Consider the following 10,267-nt stretch of genomic DNA (forward strand, 5'->3'; position numbering starts at 1 on the left):
CACATATCACAGATGCTGCCAGACCTGCTGAGCTTTTCCAGCAACTTTGTTTTTGTTCCTTCATCTTTCTCTTTTTGTTTTAACTTATGGCTGTAGGATCTCGTCACCACACAGTCCAGAAAAATTCCACAGTATTTTTCTTTTAACTCCTCAATTCCCTGGTTTTCTTTTGGCTTTTCCACGACAATGAACATCACTCCATCTGTGATCCAGCTATACCACTTCTAAGAACAAACTATATTCCTGGAATAGCCACTGTTTCAATCAGTCCCACTATCACTTCCTCAGTCTTGATTGGACTTTCTAGCCTTATCTTACACAGGGAACACTACTCCTCTCTCCAGTTATTCCACAGATTACCACTCTCTTCAGCAATATTTCAGACAGAGTACCTCTCGTATATCTCAATATTTTAATTTCTTTACCTACTGCCTCTGTTCGACCCGAGTAAATCTTACCCAAACAGGTGACATCTTTGAAAAGGTCGGGCGCTATCTTACTATCCAGTCTGTGACTAGGATCTCCTGGGATTTCCTTCACTACCTCGAATAATCCCACTGGATTAGCCGATTCTTGAAAAAACCCATCTGGTTCATGAATGTCCTTTTGGGAAGGAAACTGCCATCCTTAACTGATCAGGCCTACATATGACTCCAGACCTACAGCAATGTAGTTGACTCTTAACTGCCCTCCGGGTAATAAATGCTGCCTGGCCAGCAATGCCCTCATCCTGTGAATGAATAAAGAAAAAAGAAATATGGGTTGGCGACAAATGCTGGCCAGCCAGTGACACCTACAACCCATGAAATAATGAAGACTAAGTTAAAGATGGACAATTGATTTACTTTTCTTTTGTGTTAATTACTATTTTTGCTATCGTGTTAATTCAACTACATAAAGATTGATGCAAAGGCATTAACCCAAACTAACTTTGCAATTAAATGATTGCACAGTTTAAACTGTGGTTCTCTTACAATTGTCATTTCAGATTGAAAGCTGCTTAAAACAATTGAAATGACTGGATTTCAAACAGAAAAGTCTCGGACCTGTATAAAGTATCTCATGTTCCTGTCCAATACTTTAATTTTTGTAAGTAACTGCTTGCTCATATTTGTGAACAATTGACAATGACTACTTACATGAAACAGACACTTGGGTAGAAAACTCTGAGAATATTCATGAGATTGGTAATTACAAGAAATTATATTAAAAGCTGTGTCCATGGCAACAGGCATTGTTATTCAATAACTTTAATCAAATATATACCATGTAATTTTATTAAAGTCCAGAATGTGGTTTAATTGTATTATGAGATAAAGAGTACTTTATCTTAAAAATGGTTATGAAATAGTATGCAGGAGCGGAGGAGATTGTTGTGAGATTCTTGATGAATATTAACGCTGGAGGCTTCAACCGTCTGCAGTAACCTCATTGTCATCTTTTACAGGCAGGGGGGATATGTCTGCTGGGAGTTGGCATCTGGGTTACAACAAATGCCAATGGCTTCAAGAACATTGTGACTTCAAATCCGTTGATCTATACTGGGGCTTACATCATCCTGTCAGTTGGGGTAATTCTCTTCTTCCTAGGGTGCTTAGGTTGCTGGGGAGCCATCCGAGAGAGCAAACAACTGCTTATGACTGTACGTAACATGAAATCTTCATTCTTTTAGATTATTTTTGATTTAAGTTCAGAGGTGTAAGAATGGTTAAAATTCAACCTATATTTCTCCCTCCCCCAACCGCATTCCCAAATTTAAGAGATTAATTGCACAAATGCATATTATATTCCCGTTAGGATAATATCATCAGATATCATAGAATCCCTACTGCGTGGAAGCAGGCCTTTCAGCCCATCAAGTTCACACCCACCCTCCGAAGAGCATCCCACTCAAATTCACCCCCTACCCTATCCTATAATCCTGCATTTCCCATGGCCAATCTACCTAATCCACATTCCTGGACACTATGGGCAATTTAGTATGGCCAATCCACCTAACCTGCACATCCTTGGACTAATGTAGCATGTAATATTTTTCCTCATCCATTTTGAAGATGCTGGGCTTGCAAAGATTAGGACCCCTTGTCCAATATTCATCATATTGGTCTGGCGGTATCTGTGGAATGAAAGCAGAGTTCATATTCTGAGTTCAGCATTGTGCTCTGAAGAAAGGTCACTGGATTCAAAACATTAACTCTGCTCTCTTTCCACACATGCTGCCAGACCTGCTGAGTTTCTCCAGCAGTTTCTATTTTTGATTCAGATGTCCAGCATCCGCAGTTCTTTGTTTTATTCATCGCAATGGTACCCGTTGTGTGGTGGCTAGCATTTGGCCTCTGGAGCAGCAGAACCAAAATCAATGACCCTTTTGTCTGCAGTCCACACCTTCGCTCTTTTCTGCACTCATGGGGCAGTAATGTGAACCAAGAAGCATTGGTGGACATTTCTCACTCCATCGTGCAGGCACATTGAGACTATTATTCATCACTATATTGTTGAGATTAACTCACTTGTGGCTGGTTTTAAACCCCATCTCAAATGCTTTGTCACCTCACAAAATCAAAAGCTTGTGGAAGAACTACTTTTTGAATGGTTGGATGGATGAGATGCTATTTGGAGAAGAACAGGGATTTTGTCTCCACTGCCCAATATTTAATTGCTCAGCTAATATCATTAAACCAGACTATTTGTCCACCATCACATTGTCGTATATAAAATGGCTACTGTGCCAATCAATATAAATGCTGTGGGAGAATGTGTTGTAGCAGTAATGTGATCAATTGATGCCCTGAGAACATGAGTTCAAGTCCCACCATGGAAACTGATGGAATTTAAATTCAATTAATTAATTTAGAGAAAGGAACCGAAAGCTGATATCTGCAATAGTGACCATGAAACTATTATAAAATCCCCATCTGGTTCTTGAAGGGTGTCCTTGGATATGTATTGCAGGTGGTCCTTTCAAACATTGTGAACTAGAATCGTCTGTAAAATAACAATATAAAATATAGACTGACTCTGGTCTGTCTACATGTGACTCCAGGCACACTGTAATGTGCTTGACTCTTAACTGCCCTCTGAAAGCCCATTCAGTTGTCAAGAGTAATGGCTTCCCCAGTGATACCCACATCCTATGAAAGAATAAGCTACAATTCTGATTTTCGTCTTCAAAATACTTCATTGTAATTGACTGTAAAGTGTGTTGTTATTTCCTGTGAGAGACACAGTGTAAATACCATTTTTTGTTTATATGTAAATAATAATAGACCTTTTACAACCCGTGGTTTAAAGAATTGTGCCACATTATGTTTACAAAATTTTATTGAACCTGATATTCTTTTGTAAGCTGCCCCAGCACAAACGTTTATTTTAAAGCATCTAGTACCAATACTCCATATAAGGAGATTTCCTGACATATATCAGCATGGATAATTTTTCCTCTTAACTTTTCTTTCAAGTTTACTTAAAAATAATTGTGAATCTGCCAGCCTTAAACTTCATCACTGTCTAGAAATGTAGACTGATTACAAGTTTTTTTTCTATTCGTAATTTGTTGCTTCATGCTGCATCAAATAAGTGGAGCCCCCTCTCCTGCTTTCCCTTCAGCATTTCTGCTTTAAACAGTCAATAAGGTTTAAAACAAATTTAACTGTTCCTTTTTCACTTTCTTGACTTTTTACTCTTCTTTGATGGTATTCTGTACAGTGTCTCCAGACCCTTCATCCAAGTTTCAGTATGTTCCAATGAATCTAACTAAGCGGTTAAACATGCAGAGAATCTGGTTACATTTTTGAGAACTACTCTTCACAAAACAAGAGCTTGTCATTGAGAGTGGGTTGTGAGCGACCCCAGCTGGTGATTTTCCAATTCACTACATTATTACATCTCATACACTGCTCCAAGCAGTACTCTGTCAGGATATTTTTGAAGAAACAGAATCACTTTCTCGAATGTTCTAAAATCCTCTGAATTCAGGTAAAAGTGTGTGCCTTTGACTAAAAAAAAAATAAATTTTGTGCACTGTAGCTGTAATTCGATCAGGTTCATAAATTTGTTTTTAAGTTCTCCCTCACTGACTGTGACAAGGTAATGCTGGTCTGTTTACAGATGAATTTCTTCAGGTGACTCAAAACTTTCAGAATCGTCCAGGCTGACAGATTTGTGAAAATCGAAGACCAATTGCCTGTGTAAGGCTTCATTTAAAAAAAATAAAAAGCATCCTTTAGATTCAATGTTTAAACTGTCAGATCAGATATTTATAGTATCACTGAAATCATATACATTTTTATGTGCTATCATGAACTTGCTCTATATGGCAAACAGCTGAATTCTCCTCATTGAAAATCAAACAGCCAGTTGAAGAGATGAGGAATAACTGTTGGTGTTATGTTATTTGCAGTTTTTGCTATTGATTCTGATCATTTTCATCCTGGAGTTAGTTGCAGCTGTCCTTGCACTAGTCTTCAGAAAACAGGTAAGTACAGTGATCACAAATAAAAGTGTTACTTTTCAACAATTTGAGAGTAATTACAATGAGCTAAGTATGAAACCTCTAATTTATATTCAGATACGAAAGGATTATTTCTTAAAGGAATTGCAGATGAAGTACAAAGGAGACAATTCTACAGATGCATTTTCAAAAACCTGGAACGCCATTATGATGGATGTAAGTTTTCAAAGAAATTCTCTCCTTCCACCCATTTCAACTGGATACAGGCTGCCTATATTTCCACAGCCATCAGCTGCCAACTCATGCCTCACTCAAGTGACTGCTGACATGCTGGTTTACTGTTTGATGCTTCGCAATATGAATATCGATAGGCAGCTTGGCCGTGTGATGCATCACACTTCCTTTAGTTGTGCCTTGACTGTATCCAGAACCATTTTGTGTTCTGTGGAAAATGAATAGCAGCTCTGGTTATAACAAATTGGCTGCTTCCTTAGGCAAAGCCAACCAGTTATCTAGAATTACGTCAGGTCAGCTTGACCTATTGGCTCACCCATGTTGATTGTTATAGTACATATAGCCTTGGTAACATTATATGAGTGAGCTGTTTTGTAGTTTGTTTATGTTACCGAATCTGTTCCACTGAGTTCATTGTCACATTGTCTAGTCACCATTATTATGGACCAGACCAGACCCCCTCAAAATATTTTAGGAAGGTAGCCTAGACTCTAACTTTTTTTTATTTTAAAGGTAGATGTAAATTGCTGTATTCCAGATGTGACTGATCAAGCTAACTGACTTAAGCAAAACACAATTTATTTAAACACTATTGTCAAAATGGGCAGCACGGTGGCTCAGTGGTTCGCATTGCAGTTGCACAGTGCCAGGGACCAGGGTTTGAACCCACCCTCGGGCAACAATCAGTGTGGAGTTTGTACATTCTCCCAGTGTCTGTGTGGGTTTCTGCTGGGGGCTCCAGTTTCCTCCCACAGTCCAAAGGTGTGCAAGTTAGGTGGGTTGGCCGGGCTAAATTGCCCATAGTGTTTAGGGATGTGCAGGCTGCGTGTGTTAGCCATGGGAAATGCAGGGTTATAGGGTAGCGGAATGGGTCTGGGTGGGATGCTCTTCAGACTGTTGGTGTTGGGCTGAATGGCCTGTTTCCACACTGTAGAGATTCTATGAAAATACAAAGAAAGAGGAATTTTGAATAACCTATCTATTGGAAAACTTAACCGAATAAGAGATACAGCACCTATTAGTAATTAACTGTTCCAATATACTAACATCCCATAGACACAGCCCCTGGCAAAAAGGCAAATTCACACACAGATTCTTACATGCATTTCTCCAATCCAGGAGGAAAAATATCAAGAGAAAATTCAGTGAGAATTGCAGCTAGGAATCATTCACTGAAGCCTCCAACTCTTTTGAAACCCTAAAGGTTTCGGAGTTAATGAAAATATCAAAACCCAGAAACCTAGATCTGTAAGAGCTGGCCACACCCATTTAGGCTGCTTCCATGATTCCAACTTTTGAAAAATCCTAAAGACCTCCCAAGTTGCGTACTTAAGTCACCTTCAAGTAGTCAGTTCAGTACTCCCGCCTTATAACCTCTCTTCAAACAAAAGGACAAAATAATCTTTTAAAGTGACAGCATCATCATACCATCTACCCTGCTACTGAATGTTGAGTCTCAGGTGATGATAGAATTGGATCCTCCACTGCTGTAATGCATGCCAAGCATATAAACAGATCATTTAGTCCATCAAATTCTGTACTAATGCTATTCTTTGCATCACCCATCCACTCTAGCTCTGCTCTCCTGCTCACTTCCCCTACCCTTTGATATTCATTTCAGAGCAAAGTGGAATTTGCAACAAAGCCATAATACTAATGTCTTGTCATTTCAGTTTTCATGCTGTGGTGTAAATGGGCCTCAAGATTTTGGACAGAATTCCACTTTTCATGAACTCTTCCCCAATATGCTGTTACCTGAAGCATGTTGTAAGAAGAACAAAACAGCCCTTGTCTTCCTGGACAAGAACAGATGTTTTCACGGAGGTGCTGGCTACATAAACAGTAAGGTGAATGGAAAATGTACATGGAGTATTTATCGTGGAAGGATAATTAACTGTTAGTTGCAACTCAGTGTGATTTTAGGATTTATATGTGTGTTATTTCTTAAATCACTCAAACGTGATTGTAATTTTGATGCAGTATAGTTAAGGGAGCACTGATCTTTGGATGTTACAGAATGGAATATGGAATTGAGATACAGTTTTTTTAATTCCTGCATGGACATGGCATCACTGGAAAGACCTTCCCATCACAATTGCCCTTTGAGAAGGTGATGATGAAAATCTTCTTGAACCATTGCTGTTTATGCAAGCATGATGTTATTGAATGATGGACCAGACATGGGAGGCGTGAATGGCCTCTTACTGTTTCTGTATCTGTTCCTGTGTGATTCCAAGTTGAGTTCATAGAAAGGAGGCCCAGAAGGAGGCCATATGGCCCATTCTGCATGTGCTAGCTCTTTGGAAGAGATATTCAATTAATCCCATTCTTCTGCTCTTCTCCCATTACCCTGAAAGTTTTCCTGTTCTAGTAAATACCCTAGTCTATTTCGAAAGTTACTATTGAGTTTGTTTTAACCACTCTTAACTGCTCTTTCAATCTGTGTGTTCCAAATCATCACAATTCAACATATACAAGAAATGCATGTGCTCTTGAAGGCATTCACTAAATTTTAGGTCATTGCAGCATTGTAACTGCTTGAGACAATCGTTAATGTTTCTTCTTTCAGGGATGTTTCTCAATGATTGCAGAGAATTTTCGGAATTATGTCCATCTGGTTGGAGCATTTAGTATAATAGTGCTTTTAATTGAGGTAAGGTTACATTTGTCCAGATTTAAATGTTTGAAAACCTTCATAAAAATAGGGAGAGAAGCTTTATTTGTGGTGAAATTGCTCATGGTAAAATTGCAAGCATACTTCTCAGAGCTAGGTTTACAATTGAGGAAGTCTCCTGCCATCACTTGATGGCATAAAAGGAACTTTCTTATTATTCACTAAATATGTACCGTGTTACCGCAAGCTATGAAAGTCTCTCAATGCTTGGGCAGAAGAGTGATGGTTTGAGGCAGGCAGAATAAATGGAGTATTACCTAATAGAAGCTTCAAACCACTTACTATTTTAAGACTAGGTAGCTAAAGCAGACATGATCCAAAAGACAATCTCTGGGTTATTGTGTTACAAACTATCATATTGAACAAAGTACTTTTCTCTCAAAAGAAATTGTACAAGGGGAAGGGGGGATATAGGAGATTAATTTCTGCTCTTAGTAATTTCCTTCTAATTTTGCCTGAACAAGTATGACCTTAGGTGCCTTTATATTGGGCTAAGTTGAGTTTGCAGTGGCCCCTTAGAGACACAAGAGAGTGGTTGATTCTGGTCAAACTGGAACAAGAATTTGTGTCCTCAAGCAAAGATGGGAGAAAGATTGATTATATAACCCACAAATTAGTGGGTCAAAATATTAAATAGAAATGTACCTTTAACTCAAACTTTTGTGCCTGAGTTGGATAAATTTTATCCATGTGGTACTATGTATAAACTGTGACATTGATTTCTACTAACCGAAGGGAACCAGGGTAAAACTTGCCTGCCTGATGTTTAAGTGGAGAGTGGAGGGGAAAGAGAAACACACGGATACAGGCCTTAACTTTGGCTGGTAGCGTGAAATAGTGGCAATGACATCTGCATTATGCATCTCAGCCTGTTGATGAAACTATAATCGGGAGATGTGTTCTGGGCAGCTGATATAATATCATGCAATGAGTACAAACAAACTCATGAAGATTTTCAAAAGGCCAGAATGAAATTATGCTCTGTAGAAGGTAAACTACAAGGTAAAGCTTAGAAATAATTTAAAATATAATACTCTCTGAAACTTAATAATATCAATTCTGTTTTTTGAAAAATGTAATTACATCTGATTGAAATTGAGTTCCTTTTCTGCAATTAAATCTTTGTCCCATTAATTCTGTTCTGCATCACAAACTACATACTCTTTCACTCTAGGATGATCTGTGTGGGAAATGTTTAATAAGGGGGCAGAAACAAGAGGCTTAAAATTCAAGGTAATTGGCTGCAGAACCAGAAGAGAAGCAAGGTGACAAGGTGCAGGGCTGGATGAACACAGCAGGCCAAGCAGCATCATAGGAGCAGAGAGGCTGACGTTTCGGGCCTAGACCCTTCATCAGAAAAGGGGGAGGGGAAGGGGGTTTTGAAATAAATAGGGAGAGAGTGGGAGGCAGATAGAAGAGGGATAGAGGAGAGGATAGGTGGAGAGGAAACAAACAGGTCGAAGAGGCGGGGATGGAGCCAGGAAAGGTGAGTGTAGGTAGGGAGTTAGGAAGGGGATAGGTCAGTCCAGGGAGGACGGACAGGTCAAGGGGGCGGGATGAGGTTGGTCGGTAGGAGATGGAGGTGCGGCTTGAGGTGGGAGGAGGGGATAGGTGGGAGGAAGAACAGGTTAGGGAGGCAGGGACGAGCTGGACTGGTTTTGGGATGCGGTGGGGGGAGGGGAGATTTTGAAACTTGTGAAATCCACATTGATACCATTGGGCTGCAGGGTTCCCAAGCGGAATATGAGTTGCTGTTCCTGCAACCTTCGGGTGGCATCGTTGTGGCACTGTAGGAGGCCCAGGATGGACATGTCGTCTGAAGCAAGGTGTTTTGTTTTACATATAGGGACTTGTGATCTGGAATCCTTTGCCTGAAAAGTTGGTGTTTGTAGAAAGTAATAATTTTCAGAAGGTAGTAGGATAAATGCTTGCAAGGGAAAAAATATCGGGGCTGTGGGGAAAGGGCAGACAAGTGAAACTATTAAAAGGGTCAGCATGTGCAAAAAGGGACTGATTGACCTTCCTTGTATGCTGTTTCATCTTACATTTCAAAGATCTTGGACTAAAATTCATGTTACCATGTTGAGCCAAAGTTGTTTATTTTTGCTTTGCAGCTTGTTGCTATGGCTTTTACTACCTTTGTGTACCAGACCTATAACTAATAATGGCAATTGTCAGGCAGAAGACACATACAAATCACTTTTGAACGAAGGGAGAGGAGAAAGCAGACAACAAGAAACACATACAGGACAATGACTGTGGTGGATGTGCAGAGCCAGCTATGATTTAGCAAAAATTCATTTAAATGACAATGTGAAATTGGGTTTGAAAAGGAATGAAGCAAACTTTAATAATGAAAAAGGACATTCCAGCCATTTTTATATTGTCCGCTCAATTATTATAATTGTAATTATTGTAATTATAATCTCTGTTTTGTCCTGTTAAGAATGTGCTACTTAACTTTTTAACAGTGTTGCTGCCCATTTTTAAAGGCGGTGTAGTGAGGTACAAATGTAATGTTGAGCTAATTATATTACAGTGTAATAAATAAGTATTGTGATATGAATATTCATATTTCTTCTATGTGATATCTCAGTTGTATTTTTGACTTTAAAGATGAACGTCTGTAGTGAATATCTTTTTAAAGCTTCCCTTTTAATTTATTATACCCCTCTAGTTTGCAATTTAAACATCCCCTTTATCCTTCTTCACACCTTTGTGCTTTTGAGGTGGTTGTGCAAACCACAGGCATTATGTGGGTCACCTTGTTCATTTCTGTTTTCAAGCAACTCACACACCCTACGCTCCAAATCCCTCCCCATTCCCTACCATTATGCCAATCCCACACACCATCCCTCCTCCACCTACCAGTGAAAATTCACTTTGTCAACCAGCCCATACGCGCTTGT

General features: G+C 39.3%; 1 protein-coding gene across 7 annotated transcripts in view; it reads left to right on the forward strand.

Annotated features, from left to right (window-relative positions):
• LOC109915502 (tetraspanin-18) overlaps positions 1-9,924 on the forward strand; it is a 116,840-nt gene extending 106,916 nt beyond the window's left edge. For 6 of the 7 annotated variants that reach the window (XM_048612229.1, XM_048612228.1, XM_048612231.1 and 3 more), the window contains 7 exons: positions 989-1,089; positions 1,448-1,642; positions 4,400-4,474; positions 4,568-4,666; positions 6,358-6,531; positions 7,254-7,337; positions 9,473-9,924. In XM_048612229.1, the coding sequence (XP_048468186.1) occupies positions 1,015-1,089; positions 1,448-1,642; positions 4,400-4,474; positions 4,568-4,666; positions 6,358-6,531; positions 7,254-7,337; positions 9,473-9,520 (750 nt within the window). In that variant the 5' untranslated portion in view covers positions 989-1,014 and the 3' untranslated portion in view covers positions 9,521-9,924. The remainder of the gene's footprint in view (positions 1-988; positions 1,090-1,447; positions 1,643-4,399; positions 4,475-4,567; positions 4,667-6,357; positions 6,532-7,253; positions 7,338-9,472) is intronic. The other variant, XM_048612234.1, reaches the window with a different exon arrangement.
• Positions 9,925-10,267: the final 343 nt, after the last annotated feature.

Source organism: Rhincodon typus, chromosome 25 (genome assembly GCF_021869965.1).
Source record: "Rhincodon typus isolate 14 chromosome 25, sRhiTyp1.1, whole genome shotgun sequence".
Lineage (NCBI taxonomy): Eukaryota > Metazoa > Chordata > Chondrichthyes > Orectolobiformes > Rhincodontidae > Rhincodon > Rhincodon typus.